At 45.9% G+C, this 16227-nt stretch overlaps 3 protein-coding genes across 3 annotated transcripts; all 3 read right to left on the reverse strand.

Annotated features, from left to right (window-relative positions):
- Nucleotides 1-971: 971 nt before the first annotated feature.
- Nucleotides 972-4054, reverse strand: LOC121162962 (putative gustatory receptor clone PTE01). Its single transcript, XM_040990186.1, has 2 exons — nucleotides 3074-4054; nucleotides 972-1199 (listed from the first exon to the last, which is right to left on the reverse strand). The coding sequence occupies exons 1-2, from the start codon at nucleotides 3953-3955 to the stop codon at nucleotides 972-974; spliced, it is 1110 nt and encodes a 369-aa protein (XP_040846120.1). The 5' UTR covers nucleotides 3956-4054.
- Nucleotides 4055-9596: 5542 nt separating this feature from the next.
- LOC121162963 (olfactory receptor 18-like) lies at nucleotides 9597-10532 on the reverse strand. Its single transcript, XM_040990187.1, has one exon. It carries the CDS (start codon nucleotides 10488-10490, stop codon nucleotides 9597-9599), a length of 894 nt encoding a protein of 297 aa, XP_040846121.1. The 5' UTR covers nucleotides 10491-10532.
- Nucleotides 10533-14893: 4361 nt separating this feature from the next.
- Nucleotides 14894-15862, reverse strand: LOC121162964 (olfactory receptor 18-like). The gene has a single exon (XM_040990189.1). The coding sequence runs from the start codon at nucleotides 15860-15862 to the stop codon at nucleotides 14894-14896; it is 969 nt and encodes a 322-aa protein (XP_040846123.1).
- Between the last annotated feature and the right edge of the window lie 365 nt (nucleotides 15863-16227).

Consider the following 16227-nt stretch of genomic DNA (forward strand, 5'->3'; position numbering starts at 1 on the left):
ACTGCGTGGCATCTCCACAGCTCCCAGGGCTGAAGCTGTCCCGGACTCCATAAGCAAAGGAACCCGCCCTGGGAACTAAAGCGTTATTATGGACTGGGAGAGGATCAGCTGAGCCAAGCGTTTGGGCGCGCGCGTAAAGAACAGGGAAAGGGGCAAGTGGGCCTCTGCCGGCCGGGTGTTTGTGGAAGTCTGTATTTGACTCAGATCCAGGTGAGCACAGCCCATACACCGCCCCAAGCAGACACTTGCAGGAGCTCAGTTCACTTCTGCCTTCGCAAAGGGGATCGGAGGCAACCAAGGGCAGGGACGCCCCTGCCAGCAGGGGAAGCAAGAGTGCTGCAGGCAGAAGCCACGGAGCAGCAGCTACTTGCACAAGTCTCAAACTGCAGAGGGCAGAAACTAGGCCCTGGGAACTAAACTCGGATGAACAGCATCATCCACGAAGCTCCCGCACACGCACCACGAAGCTCTAGCTGGGCGAGTCAGCCTAAGGCGCGCGGAGGGGGCAGGGGCCCGGGGTACTCAAGGGGCAGGCGGCGTGGACAGGGTGGCCACGGGGCTGATCCATCCTGCTTGCTACGCAGGGCCACATCGTGAGCAAAGGCCAGGGGACATCTCACAGCCGACACAAAGTGGGGGACCGGGTGCATTAAAACACAGGCGAGGGGAGTCTTCCGCCACCCGCCTTTGGGGCCTTCCCACCCGTCCTATTGTCCAGTCCCCGCCTCGGGCCCTTCCACTTGGTATCCAGTACGTAAAACGTTTGCAGCAAAGTGTGAGCGAAGCAGCGCTGGCCGTGGTCGGCCATGCACACTCCCGGGTCACTCGGCGGCGGTGCACCCAGCGAGCCAGGTCCCTCTGCGCACACCCCTTATTCCCCCGGCGCCCTCTGATGCACACCCCTCCCAGGTCTCCGTACTCGCCTTGGGAGTCTTCGGGGCTCAGGACACGCAGGGAGCCAGGACGAGCAGTCACAATGGGGAAATGCCCGCCCTGGGGCCCGAGGCGGGGGGCGCCGGCGGATCCTGCAGCAGCAACTGCAGTGGAGGCAGCGCAGGGCGCACTCGGGGCGCGATCGCCAGCTGCCTGGGACACTGGCGCAGAGCCAGAGACTCGGTGAGCACCGGGGGGAAGGAGCGGCACGGAGCCAGAGACTCGGTGATGGCGGGAGAAGGAGCGGTGCGGCCTTCGGGCCACCTCTGGGCAGTGGGTGGACCTCCAGGGTCCCGGGCTCCGAGCCGCGCGCGCGCGCGCGCACACACACACACACCAAGGACGTTAGGCACTCTGGGAAATGCAGTCCAGGTCCAGGGCAGTCCCATCAAATTCTCCTGCTGGCCCTTCTGCACTGGGTCTGGAAGTCTGGCAGGTGGGAACAGAATGACATCGGAGAGCGTTTGTTTTTGTTTAAGTCCCTCCTCCAATCCCCCCCGAGGAAAAGCTCAAGGGAGGGTGGGTGACGCTCTTCCTTTCTATAAAGAGAGACGCTCGCTGCTAACTGACCCCACATTCTAGCTCCTCCAGAAGCTCTGCCTTCCTTCTTCCAGCATGTATGTCCCTGGAAGGTGTCTCTGGGCAATTGGTTATCAGAATCCAGGCATACATGAATACGAATATGATTTTAGAGGGATTACAAAGGTTCTCGTCTAACATCCAATTTTGGGAATTACAGATTTGGTTTTATTGATCTTTGTAGTTCCTTCCAAATCGTTTAACATCATGCTTAGATTCACCTGGTGCAGCAAGATAAACGGGGACTACACGGAGAGCCAACACTGCTGAGGGCGTTAACCCACTTCTCATTTAACCCTTTGATTAACTCTGTAGACCATATTATCATGAACTTACAAGGAAACTGAGGTGGAAAAGGTTTTGCGATTTCTTCATGGTAACACATTTTAAATCTGGAAGAGCAGCTAGTATCCAAGACTGCATTTAGAAATCTTATGTCTTTTTTTTTTCTTTGTAAAGATTTATTTATTTTCATTGGAAAGTCAGATATACAGAGAGAAGGAGAGACAGAGAGGAAGATATTCCATCCGATGATTCACTCCTCAACTGACCGCAACAGCTGGAGCTGAACTGATCCAAAGCCAGGATACTGGAGCCTCTTCTGGGTCTCCCACGCAGGTGCAGGGTCCCAAGACTTTGGGCCATCCTCCACTGCTTTCCCAGGCCACAAGCAGAGAACTGGATGGGAAGTGGAGCTGCTGGGATTAGAACCTACGTCCATATGGGATCTGGACACATTCAAGGCGAGGACGTTAGCTGCCAGGCCATCACGGCGGGCCCAGTAATATGAACTTTTTAATGATGTTGGTCCTGTTGATCCAGTAACCTGGTAAGTTTCTCTTTCTCTTAATGTCTTCTATTTTTTTTTAAAATGTTTTGTAATTTTCATCATGGATTCTTTCAGATCTTTGGATAAATTCCAAGATGTTTACTATTCCTATGATACCATGTCAGTCCCACTAAGTCTTTACTGGAAGGTTGGAGATATCTGACTTTCCAATAAGAACTGAGACCAAACATTTTTAAATGGCTCATAAGATAATAAGTATCATAAATAAATGCACCCAGAAAAAATCCACACTTACGATGAGAATTGAAGTAACACAAGCACAAATTAATAAAAAGAACAAACATTGGAGCTGAAGTACTCAATGAAATTGGACTAATCAATAAAGTATTGAATGGAGAATTGTACGCAGTGCAGCAAATTTTTGACTTCTTAAAACATTTATTTAGCATAGTTATTTTGTTTTAAAGATTTTATTGGAAACTCTAAAAATACGCAAAGTATGATTTTCATCTAACCAGGATGCCTGGCTCATCACTAACAAACTGGAAAGAGCCATAGGTGAACCAGTACTTAGGCATACAACTCTTAACGTGAATCAAGAAATCTGTAAATACACCCCATTAAAGAGATCAAAAGTAGCGAGATTCAGACACAGGATTGAGGAAGACCTCACATATCATGTCATGAGAGAGGTGAGACTTGGAGGTTAGCATGCCTCCATTTGCTGTCTTTCCCTCTTGCAGTCCAACAGCATGGCACAGGGACCCCAACTGCACTGCTCAGGAGCCTCCTCATGGCCCTCTTGATGTCCCTGTTCCTCAGGCTGTAGATAAAGGGGTTCAGCATGGGGGTGACCACCGTGTACACCAATGAGGCCATAGCACGCTTCCAAGCAGAAAGTGAGAAGGCTGAACTGAGAAACACTCCGAAAGCAGTTCCATAAAATAAGCATACCACTGTGAGGTGAGAGCCACAGGTGGAGAAGGCTTTGTACCTGCCACCTGCTGATGGGACCCTCAGAATGGAGGACACAATTTTGTAGTAAGAGTAAAAGATCCCTGACATAGGGACAAAGCCATATATGATGCCAACAAGATATATGACTATGTCACTGCTGAAGGTGTCAGAGCAATTAAGATAGAGAAGTTGAGAAGGGTCACAGAAGAAATTAGAAATGTCCACTCCGCTGAAGCAAGTAACCCCCACGAGAACCAAAGTCTGCATCAGGGAATCCAAAAGGCTGGCCATCAAGGACAGCAAAAGTAGGAAGCCACAGCGGCGGGGGTTCATGATGACCTGGTAATGCAGGGGGTGACAGATGGCGACAAAGCGGTCATAAGCCATCACCAACAGGAGCACATCATCCATGCTTCCAAAGAGAACAAACGTGAACATTTGCATGAAGCAGCCGTCATAGGAGATGGCTGTGCTGTGGGTGAGGATGTCCACAATCATCTTGGGAACCGTGGTGGAGATGAACCCCACGTCAGCCAAGGACAGGCTGCCGAGGAAGAAGTACATGGGTGTGTGCAGGTGGGAGTCAGAGGTGACAGCCAGGATGATGAGCAGGTTCCCGAGCACCGTGACCAGGTACATGGACTGGAAAAGTCCTATGAGGAAGGGCTGCAGTTCAGTATCCTCGGAGAAGCCCATGAGGTGAAATTCTGAGACACGTGTGTGGTTTCGTGTTTCTGCATAATCTGCACTCCTGCAGGAAAAGAAAATAGTGTTGGTGAAAAGAAAAACAACACACAGCAGTTACATATGTTTGTAATTCAACCTGTTCTGTGGACATCACAGGGGAAAGTGTGAGGTACAGATTATAACTGGAATTTGCAGGAAAAAATAAGTACATAAGATTTAAAATTCATAATTTCACATTGATGTGTATTCTTCACACTCTTTGAAAATTCTCATGGTTTCAGACATAGCGACCCTAAAATAAAGCAAAAAAACTCTCAGAAGACAGAAAAATGACTCCTTTCTTCCTCTTTAAAGAAAATGCAATTCTTATCCAAGAAAATGAAGCAGCTTAAATACAGCTAACATTATTCTATGGTGACAGTAAATTCCCTTGACTTGGAATATTTACAAATACACTGCATAAACTAGCACCGCATTACCTAAACACTAAAGTGCACTTGAATGTTCATGAAAGGCACATATCATTACATATCAGGATTTACTTTTTTCTTGAGTTTGCTCATTTACCTCCAACACCTCCTTTTCATTGAGAAGCAGACACACAGGGAAGCTGCAAGTGAGACAGACTGAGCCCCCATCCACCGCTTCACTCCCCAAATGCCTGCAGTGCCTGTGCCAGGACAAACACAGAGGCTGACACTCAATCCACCGGCTCCTGACACTCAAGCCAGGTCTCCCTCATGGGCAGCAGGACAACCAACCACAGGTGCTGTCACCACTGCATCCACAGTCTGTGTTGCCAGGAAGCTGAGTCATGAGCAGAGCCAGGAAGCCAACTCATGACCTCCCGACTGGGAGTCCTGCATCCTAACCACTGCTGTGTGCTACTCCTGTTTGTCTCAAAATGATTGAATATTTATCTTGTACTTTCTCTCTCTCATCTTCACTCTCTGAAACTCTGCCCTGTGCCCATTCACCTTTGCTTTTGTCCATTGTTAGCTCCTCTGCCGTTTCTGCAGTAGAAATGAAATCTACATCCCTACAGAGTGTCTTATGTGGATATTGAGCGGGATGACTACAAGAACAGAGAGAGAAGAAGGTGGAAGTGACATTTCTCCAGAGAGAGACCATCCCCAAAGGACCCTGTGCCTGCTCTCTCTGTGATCCCTGAGTCTGAACCCTGCCACCCTTCACTGATCCCACCCACCACGATCTGTAAAGAAACCCCAAAGGGAGAGCACAGTGGGCAGAAGGCGTCTTCCTGGAGGAAGAGAAATGAGAAACGCCTGGGTCATCACAGGGCAGTAACGGCCACACTCTTAGTGCATTGCATTCTGATCAACAGACAGCTTTCATTTCTTCTACCTGACTATCCGATAACAAGTTACACACAAAAGCGCTGAGCTCCTAGCTCTTCAGTAAAATAAAAACATGTGCAGCATAATTGGGGAATTGCATAGTGGAATCAAGCAACCTAACTTAGATTATAAGTGCAAAATGATTAGGAAGGTAGGAAGCTCTCAGTGAAGGTCTGTGATGCTTTGGTTACTGTTGCTGTGGTCCTCATCTTCCTGGGTGTGCAGGGAAAGTTTATGTATATTCCGTTCCTACTATCATGAAAGAAATCCCATTAGGAAAAAAAATCCATGTGAGAGGAAAGAAAACGAAGGGTGAGTTTTTGGTTCTCACCTGTAAGATCCATGACCATAAACTTCCCAACATCCTGAGCCTAAATGCTACCTAATGGTTCTCTCCCCTCTGTCACAGCTAGCACCTTTGTCTCCATGATGGGAAAAATGGTGATTCTGATATTCCACAATGCTGCCGTCTCCCTCAGCACTTACCAGGCTGTCCTGAGTCTCAGCTGAGGCATGACCCAGGCGGAGGGCTCTGCTGCTTCTCCTCTTCCCACCATGCAGTGGTGCCTCACATTTCTCTACTCAGGATTGGAGAAGAAACAGACTCAGGCTGCGTCCTTCTCATACCGGAACTCACAATGCTATGGCCCATAGCACAGGGCAAAGCCCAGGTCTGAAAGTGCTGGCTCATTATTTACACTTGGAAGACCCTTGGGGGCTCAGTGCCCAGAGCTCCTCATTAACCAGTAGCTCCAGGATGTCCCAGTCTCTGAGGACTGGCTGACGCTGATGGAGGAGGGAATGGGGAAAAGAATTTGTACCTGACACAAGGGACCTTTACACAAAAAAGATCACCTGTGCTCCTTTGCTGTTGCTTCCAAGTGCAGGCTGTTGACATCACAAAAACAGTGCTGGTTTTTAATTTCAACTCAGTAAGTGATTCTTTGTGCTGTTTGATGCATTGATTAATCATGACATTAAGGGAGAATGATACTGTAGCAATAGTCTGATACCGTTTCCATTTTCCAACCATCGTTATTCTCTAAAGTCAGTCCTCGTAGCAGTTGCTTGAGATGAGACTTGATGTCTGGGCAACTCACAGACTGACAGAACGACTCCTCACTTCTAAGCAGCGTCTCCTCGAAGTACACTGGCACCGTGGAATGATTCACTTTTATATATTTATTCTTGAGTTTATACTTTCATACAATAGTTCAGGAGGAGCAAAGCATAGAGAATAGGTTGTTCCAGTTTAAAGAATATCCATTATAAGATAATGGATAATGGATAATGGATAATATCCGATTACCTTGAAATGTAAGACACTTTAAGAATGCAGAACAGTGTTTAGCTGTTCCTGTTTTCTGGTAAATATTTGTGTGTGTGTAGTGATATAATCTATAATGATCCCGCCTAAAGGAAAGCAAAGTGTCCACTGATTCCTGAGTTCCTCCCCTGAATCACAGCTATAGCATATGAAAGCTTTTCAGTCGAATTATCCCAGCTGCCTCGCTTTGCTGCTTTGGTAGGAGCAACGATCCCAGAACCACAAGCTCAACTCAGCGTCCTTCTGAACACGGAGCTGAGCTCTGTGTGCTACAGCATCTCTGACAATTAAAGATCCGATTTCCTGCATCCCTTGAGTCATGAGGACAGATGGACTGGCCCAGACCTCCCAACACAAATGATCCAGGGTATATACACACTCAAGTTATTTTCTGGACTAGCCAAGCGGTCTTTTTAAGTTGTTTGATTTATTTGAAGACAGAGAGAGAGACAAAGGCAGAGTAAGATATCCCATCTGCTCTTTATTCCCGTGTTGTCCCCAACAAAGAGGCTTGCCCAGGCTACAGCCAGTCCTAAGAATCCAATTGGGTCCTGAGATCCAAAGCATGGACTCTTGGTTCTTTACTTCCTCCAGAATTCCCAAAGTCGCATTCTGCAGCCAAACTGAGAACAAATCTTTCCATGTATGAGTGTCAGCAGCCCACCAGGTCGTTCATAAACTACACGTTTGTCACTGTGACGTCAGTAACACGGTAGGTTAGGAATTCCCATGTCTTCGTTTTCCACGCAGCCACGACTTAGCATCAGTGGATCTAACTGTCTTTGTAATCCCTCAGAAGAGCACAAAACCAAGGAGGGTATCAGAGTGAATAAGAGCATTTATTGCCTTGGAGTGCCAAGGTCCTCCTGGTTCCAGAAGCACCATTGCAGAATTAAAAGAAAATCTCAACTCCTAGCATCACTTTTGGAAGAACTATGGTGAGGTACAGTGCTGTGATGTAGTGTAGCGTGCTCATGTACCTTAAAAGCCACTGCATGCAGTGCTGGCATCCCATTTGCATACTGGTTCAAGGCCAGACTGCCCCACTTGCAATTTAGTTCCCTGCTAATGTACCTGGGAAAGCTGCAGAGAATTGATTCAACAAGCATTTCGGCCCCTGAATCCAAGTAGGTAACGGAGAGAAGCTCCTGAGAGAGTTGACCTATTAAAGACACAACATCCCAGGATCAGGAGTCCACGGAAGAAGTTTATTGAAAGCTTTCCTTATATCCATGTTACCCAGTTCTGCTAGACAAGTATCTGGGGAGATCATAGAACCAAAATGGACTATGTCAATTACCAGACCTTGGAAGGATTTGCTCCAACTTGGAGCAAAGAAATCAACAGCGTCTCAGAATATCATAAACACTTCAACACTACCTAGGCTCCACATCAGCACTTTGGGATGACATGGGGTGGCCTTCCCTTGACTCCAGCGTACTGATGTGCCTGGGATGCTGGGAGTAACCCTTCTCCCCTTCTCTCTGCACTTTCCCCAGACACCAGAAGAAAAAAGAGAGCTGGAGGTAGTTGTCTCCTTCCCCCACTTCTTGACCCTCCTCATCCTGGGCAGGCATCCCTCTCAATTATCATTCCTCTATGAAAGCATCATCCAAAATTAAATTTCTTATTTAAAAATTAAAAAATAAAAAAAGAACAATATACATGGTACGTAAGTTCGAAAGAAGAAGAGAGAGGAAGTGTGGTCGACAACCAGTTTGAAATGAACGAAATTTGGGGATTGCTGAATTAGAGGAAGGAAATACACATACAACCATTAGGAAGCTCAACAAACTTCAAATATAATAAAGTCAAGATGCACAAAGGGAGAGTCCTAAGTGTGACAAGGGAAAATTTACACATCACACACCACTAAGTTCCCCAAAACTAGCAGTCTTTGCAGCCTAACCCAAGGTTGCCATGAAAACTCTCATCTCACATAAGGCAGCCTTCATGCACAGACAAGATCTACAGCCCTTCCACTGCTGTGTGTGCTGCATCTCAGGGTGTTGGAGATTTTTGTTTTCCTTTTCATTCATGCAATAAAAAGTTTCTGTTTTCTTGTGAATTTCCTCAGTGACTCATAGGTCACACAGCAGCATTGTGTGATTGTGATTCGAGAACATTGTTTATTTTCTTTTTCATTTCTTCAAACATTGGCTATTCAGTAGCATGCTATTTAACCTCCTGTTGTAAAGATCTGTTTTTTTTTTTCCTCCTGTTGTTGCTTTGTTTTATGGCTTTTTGTTTAAGGGATGTATGGTAACTGTGTAACACAGACTATCATATCCAGATGTGAAGATACAATGCAGTATGCATCTCTCTACTTCCAGACCAAAGATGGACTGCTAATGAAACTGTTAGCTAATATCTTAACAAGAGGATGCTGGACTCTGTCATTGTCTTCAGGCACAGTGTCAGGATACAGTTAAATAACAGAATGATGGGAAATCAGTGTGGGGGTGGGGATTTGGTGAGGCAGACGAGAAATTCCAAATCCTATGGAACTGTATCATACATTTTCAAATAAATAAATTTAATTAAAAGAATTCTCATCTCAGCCACCATCTCTGCTGTGAGATCATGGCATGAGAACTATGAAAACTCACTGGTACTTGCTGAAAAAGAGCTTCACTGGGCATCCACGCTGACACCTGCACAGACAAGTGGGACGGTCCAATTGTGGAGAAGAAGTAACGTTTAAGAACACAGAAGCAGAACTGTCCACCTGTCTGATAATCCTGGAGGGTGGAAAGCAACATGGGTATAATAGGAAGCAGACATGCAGCGGACAACATACTCAGATAACCTAGAATATGTTCTGTTCAAAGGAACAAAAGAAGCAACGTGTGAAGGCAACACAGAGAGAGGCTCTTTCATCATTTAACAACGGAGGAAGATCTGGAGGTCTAGATGCTTAGTCTGCTGCTTTTCCCACCTGCAGTCCAAATGCATGGCACAGCAACTAAGACGACACTGTCTTGATGGAAAGTCTCTGCAGGGCTCTCTTGATGTCCCTGTTCTTCAGGCTGTAGATAAAGGGGTTCAGCATGGGGGTGACCACAGTGTACACCAGTGAGGCCGCTGAACAACTCCTGGGAGAAAGTGACAAAGCTGAACTGAGATACACTCCAAGGGCTGTTCCATAAAATAAGCAAACCACTGTGAGGTGAGAGCCACAGGTGGAGAAGGCTTTGTACCTGCCACCTGCTGATGGGACCTTCAGAATGGAGGAGACAACTTTATAGTAAGAGTAAAAGATCCCTGACATAGGGAAAACACCAAATATGATGCCAATAAAATAATTGGCCATGTCATGGGTGAATGCGTCAGCGCAAGTAAGGTTGAGAAGTTGAGACGGGTCACAGAAGAAATTAGAAATCTCCACTCTTTTGAAACAGGTAATCCCTAAGACCATCAAAGTCTGCGTGAAGGAATCCAAGAGGCTGGTCACAAAGGACAATGACACTAAGAAGCCACAGCGGCGGGGGTTCATGATGACCTGGTAATGCAGGGGGTGGCAGATGGCGACAAAGCGGTCATAGGCCATCACTGTCAGCAGCAAATCATCCATGCATCCAAAGAGGAGAAAGAGAGACATCTGAGTCAGGCAGCCAGCATAGGAGATGGCTGTGCTGTGGGTGAGGATGTCCACAATCATCTTGGGAACCGTGGTGGAGGTGAACCCCATGTCAGCCAAGGACAGGTTGCAGAGGAAGAAGTACATGGGTGTGTGGAGGTGGGAGTCAGAGGTGACAGCCAGGATGATGAGCAGGTTCCCGAGCACCGTGACCAGGTACATGGAGAGGAACAGTCCCAAGAGGGGGGGCTGTAGCTCTGGATCCTCGGAGAAGCCCATGAGATGGAATTCTGACACAGATGTGTGGTTTTGTGTTTCAGGATAACTAGAATTCCTTTAGGAAAAAGAAAATAGTGCTGTCAGAAGAAACGAAGGCAGACACACAGTTCATGTATTTATTTTTAATTCAACTGATTATACACGCAATGCATGGGGAACGCTAAGATTTGTGGAACAAATGGAACCAAACAAAAGGAGCTTGGATGTACGCATGTTATTTTATGCTCTGGAGTTCCATGTGGAATTCCTGAAAGGGATGAGGTACTGACAAGAAAGCACCAAATGTGTTGAGAGCACCCTGACTACGGCCAATTACTATGCATCAGTGAAGACTCTATTCAATGACAACAGAGAATTTTTAGCTTGTTCTGTTCCAGCTCAGATGGGATTTGAGGAATCAGAAACAATAGACTCTTGTTTTTTAATATATCTGCAGCGTATAAATTTATGAAGGTTAATTTATACTATGAAGTGTTTTTGGAAGAGTGGAATTAAAGTGCCAAATGTTTTTGGTATAAAACCCGTTTCCATGATATTTGGAAAAGGTGTATTTAAGCACTGGTGCACAGATTTTTAAATTGGATCAAAGTCAAGTCAAATGTTCCATTCCATTTCGAAAATCGACCTTAAGAGAATAGTAACCCTGTCTGTGATTTGTTCTGTCCACTTTTGATTCACCTGTCACAGAAGACCACACGAGGAAGTGTCAAGTCGCGTTCACTCCTACCTCAATGAGGAATACGTTCAGATGACAAGACGGTCAGAGGACCCCTGATCAACTCCAACAGCACAAAAACAATCTGCAGCATGGACAGGAAGCTACATAGCATCGTTTCTGCATCTGATTCACACAAACACCTCGCTGTCCTCCAGTCATTACAAAAGCTCTCAGAAGAGTGCTAGAAGTCATCAGGTACCCGTGAGGTCCGTTGAGTTCTAGAAGTCACAGCATCAGGTGTGTTGCTATTGCTGCTGCAGTTTCTGCACAGGACCGGGGTCTCACACCTCAACTGTGTGTCTCATTTGGAGACGGAGTGGGGTGATTACAAGTGCAGGAGAGGAAATTTGAAGGATGCAGTGAAATCTTGGAGTAGCATCAAGATCAAGCATCCTTCTCCCTGAAGGATCCTGTGCCTGCTCTTTCTGAAATCTTCGCTTTGAACTTAGCCACCCTTCCCTGGCTCCTGCTCATCGTGATGGGTAAAGAAACTCCAGAGAAAGAGCACGGTGAGCAGAAGGTCTCTTCCCGCCGGGATTGGGAGCTGAAGTGCCCGGGTCATCACAGGGGAACACTGGCCACGCTCATTATGTGTGGAACCAGAACACCTGATGCAGAGTTAGAACTGGCTTCATCTTCCACCTGACAATCCCTGATACAAGTTACACGGAAGTGCTGGGCAGTCCTGTGAAACCAAAGAAAAAGCACATGTGCAGTGCACCTGGAGGCGTTATGTAGTGCGGTGAGACAGACTATTTAAGACACAGCGCTCAGACCCTGGCACTTTAGGAAGCCATCAATGAAAGTCGCTGATGCTATTATGCTTTGGTTCCTGGCACGCTCATCCTCAACTTGGTGATCATGTTTGGCTGCTCAGGGAGAGTTTATACAAACTCAACTGCCTCTATCATGAAGGCAACGCCAGCGAGTAGGGAATCAGTGTGAAAGAAAAGGAAATCTCTGAATGAGATCCTTGAGGGCCCGTTGAGAACCACAAACATAAACTCCCCAGCGGAGATGTTGGTGGTGGCTTCCACTCTATCAAAGTCATTTTCATCCTGATGTTGACAACACAGTGTTTCTGACATTCCCGGATCCCTCTAGCATCTCCCTCTGCTATCTCCCTCAGCACTTACCAGGCTGGGTTGAGTCTCAGCTGAGGCATGGTCCAGGTGAATGTCCACTGCTCCTCCTCTGCTTGCCATGCAGTGACACCTCACAACCTTGACTCGGGACTGATGGAGACAGACTCAGACCGTGTCCTCCTCATGTAGGCGCTAAAAGACTGTGGGACACATCACGGAGCTGCCAGATTTCCACAGCCAAATCGAAGTCTGAGGGCGCTGGCTCATTATTTACACTTGTAGGACCCTAGGGATTCATACGCAGAGCTTCTAATTAAAACAGTAGGTTGAGGATGTCCCAGTCCCTGGAGTCGGGCTGATTCTAATGGACCAGGCAATGAGGAAAGGAAAAAAAATTTTTCTTTCTTTTTTTTTTTAATTTTATTACAATGTCAGGTATACAGAGAGGAGGAGAGACACAGAGGAAGATCTTTGCCCGGTGATTCTCTCCCCACACGGCCGCAACAGCCAGAGCTGCACCAACCCAAAGCCAGGAGCTCCACCTGGTTACAGCACTAGAGGAACTGTAGAAGCAGAGACATCAGGCACTTTAATAATGAGCTCTTGAGCAAGGGCAAACATCTTCACTATAAAGTCTCTCTCTCACACACACACACACACAGAAGATGTCTCCCCAGAAAAGGGTTGAGGATCCTATTATCTCCAACAAGTCTGCTGCTGAAGAGCTTTCCCTCTATAAAACCAATCCAGGAAAACAAATAGGAAACTTTCCCCCCAGTGTTCAAAACTGAGCAGAGAAAAAAAAATGCATAGAAACTGGAAAAGATAGGCCAACTCAAAGCAACACATTATTTCTTCAGAAATAAATGAGCAAACCACTATTTTTTCTAAATTTTATTTGAAAGGCAGATTTTTTTTTTTTTTTACAGAGAAAGGAGACAGTGAGGTCCTCCTCCTGCTATGCCAATTTCAAAAGTATTGCAACAAAGAGATGAGCTGATTCAACATCAGGAGCCAGGAGCTTCTTCTGGGTCTCCCACATCAGTGTAGTGGCCAAAGCATTTCAGCATTCCTCCACAGCTTTCCCAGGATACAAACAGGGAGCCAGATCTGAAGTGGAAAACTCAGGACACGAACTGTTGCCCACATAGGACGCTGCTGCCGAAAGTGGATGATCCGTTTACTCTGCTCCCATATCAGCACCGTTAACTCATCATCTGAAAAGTGGAGACATTTGATTTTCCAACAAGAACGCAGACTAATCATCTTAAAGATGGTCCATAAGACAATAGGTGTCATAGATAATCTATATGCAGTCAGGAAAAAATGCACACACATCATGAGAATTGAGCTAAAACACTCGGAAAAAAGCAGAAAAACAAATATTGGAGTTGAGACACACGATAATAACATTGGACTAACCGCTATTCAACAGAAAATCCTAACCAGTACAGTAGTTAACTTATTGGCTTTTCAAAACATTTATTTCCTAACAGTTCTATTTTGTTTTTAACGTTTTATTTCAGAAACATTTTAAAATTTCCCCGCTGATGGGGAGGGGAGGGGGGAATCCCAGTGCCTGTAAAACTGTGTCTCATGATGCAATGTAATAAAATAATAATAATAATAAAAAAAGTCAAAAAAAAAATTTCCCCGCTGAAAATGTGTGGATAAAAAAAGATTCTTGTATCCGCTCACCCAATTTTCTCCATTGCCATAAATAATCAAGCATATCCAACTTTTATAACTTCCTTGCCTCCCAAACTCCTGTAATCGATATTCTGTGCTCAGCATTTTTTTATTTGAAGTTATCGAGTCAAAGATGCAAGCAGGATGAAAACAAGAGATATACAGATCTATATAAGAGGAACAATATATTTCTTACAGAAGTCCCACAGCAAGAAGAAAGAGAGAAACATGCTGGAGGACCATTTCCACAGTGAATGAAACTTTAAACTTCCCCCATTGGAAAGTGGTAGTTAAGATACACATTCAAGGAGCTCGGTGAACTACACTGAAAATATTTCTGATGGATGGACTAACACCAAATCAAATGGCAAGCTGTCCAATGGCACGAACTCCAGCATCCTATTGTCATGATATATTTAACAGTTTCATTGAGTCTATCTCACTCTCTAACAGTGCCTTTCCAAAAAAATAGTAAAACAAATATTTTTAAAACATTCTCATTCATGTCTTTGCATCAGTTCAAGGAATCAGAATCTCTGGCACCCAGGACCTGGTCTGTGATTGCGTAAATGTCACAGGTGGATCAAGAAAAAGGAGAAGTGTTCTGGGTCCACACTGAAAACCAGCACAAACAAGTTACATCCAAATTGCATATGGAAAGTGGATATGATACATGAGAGATAGAATCTCCCAAAATACCTAAATTGTGGTTGGTTGGGCATCTGTGCAGAATACCTGGCTCATCGATAATAAACTCCACATGTGCGACAGAACTCAGATGTGAGACTTCCCATGCATAAAAGCTCTGTCAACATTCCCCATTAAGCAGCAATATTGAGACACAGGATTTGGAGAGGACAAAAGCTTCACACATCATGTCACAGAGAGGTGGGACTTGGAGGTTTGTGCTGTTAGATTTGCTCTCCTTTCCCTCTTGCAGGGACAGGGACCCCAACAGCACTGCTCAGGAGCCTCCTCATGGCCCTCTTCATATCCCTGTTCCTCAAGCTGTAGATAAAGGGGTTCAGCATGGGGGTGAACACAGTGTACACCATTGAGGTCACCGCACGCTTCCAAGCAGAAAGTGAGAAGGCTGAACTGATACAAACACCAATGCCTGTTGCATAAAATAAGCATACCACTGTGAGGTGAGAGCCACAGGTGGAGAAGGCTTTGTACCTGCCACCTGCTGATGGGACCCTCAGAATGGAGGACACAATTTTGTAGTAAGAGTAAAAGATCCCTGACACAGGGACCAAACCATATACGATGGCAACAAGATATTCAACTATGTCGCTACTGAAGGTGTCAGGGCAATTAAGGTTGAGGAGTTGAGAAGGGTCACAGAAGAAACTAGAAATGTCCACTCCGCTGAAGCAAGTAACCCCCACGAGAACCAAAGTCTGCATCAGGGAATCCAAAAGGCTGGCCATCAAGGACAGCAAAAGTAGGAAGCCACAGCGGCGAGGGTTCATGATGACCTGGTAATGCAGGGGGTGACAGATGGCGACAAAGCGGTCATAAGCCATCACCAACAGGAGCACATCATCCATGCATCCAAAGAGGACATACATGAACATCTGAGTCAGGCAGCCGCCATAGGAGATGGCTGTGCTGTGGGTGAGGATGTCCACAATCATCTTGGGAACTGTGGTGGAGATGAACCCCACGTCAGCCAAGGACAGGCTGCAGAGGAAGAAGTACATGGGTGTGTGGAGGTGGGAGTCAGAGGTGACAGCCAGGATGATGAGCAGGTTCCCGAGCACCGTGACCAGGTACATGGACTGGAAAAGTCCTATGAGGAAGGGCTGTAGCTCTGGATCCTCGGAGAAGCCCATGAGGTGGAATTCTGAGACACGTGTGTGGTTTCGTGCTTCCATATAACCTATATTTCATCAGGAAAAAAAATAGTGTTGGTGAAAAAAGAAAACCAGTTCAACTCAGTTGCACATATTTGCAATTCAACCTGCGATGCTGATGCTACAGCAGAAACTATAAGGTGTGTAGTAAAATGGAATGTGAGGGGGAAATATTTTGGCACATAAGATTTAAAATTCATAATTTTATGTAGCTATATTCTTCACAGTATTTGAACCTTTAAAAATGCCTACAGTTTGGAGCCAGCTTTGGGGCATCAATGATCAGTGGGCAGTCTGCACTGTTGGCAAACTCTATTAGTTCCAGTTCTTGCTTTTCAAGCTTCTCCACTTCCAATACAGTGTCATGCAGATCAGCCTGTGAGAGC

Source organism: Ochotona curzoniae, unplaced genomic scaffold (genome assembly GCF_017591425.1).
Source record: "Ochotona curzoniae isolate NIBS_2020 unplaced genomic scaffold, NIBS_Ocur_1.0 contig_605, whole genome shotgun sequence".
NCBI classification, from domain to species: Eukaryota; Metazoa; Chordata; class Mammalia; order Lagomorpha; family Ochotonidae; genus Ochotona; species Ochotona curzoniae.

What these genes read in the sequence shown, in the direction of transcription:
- LOC121162962 (XM_040990186.1), bottom strand. Translation starts at nt 3,955, where the DNA reads ATGGGCTTCTCCGAGGATACTGAACTGCAGCCCTTCCTCATAGGACTT. An exon ending in GGAGGCTCCTGAGCAGTGCA is followed by an intron (nt 1,200 to 3,073) that starts GTTGGGGTCCCT and finishes CCCACTGCCCAG; the next exon opens with AGGTGGCCCGAAGGCCGCAC.
- LOC121162963 (XM_040990187.1), bottom strand. Translation starts at nt 10,490, where the DNA reads ATGGGCTTCTCCGAGGATCCAGAGCTACAGCCCCCCCTCTTGGGACTG.
- LOC121162964 (XM_040990189.1), bottom strand. Translation starts at nt 15,862, where the DNA reads ATGGAAGCACGAAACCACACACGTGTCTCAGAATTCCACCTCATGGGC.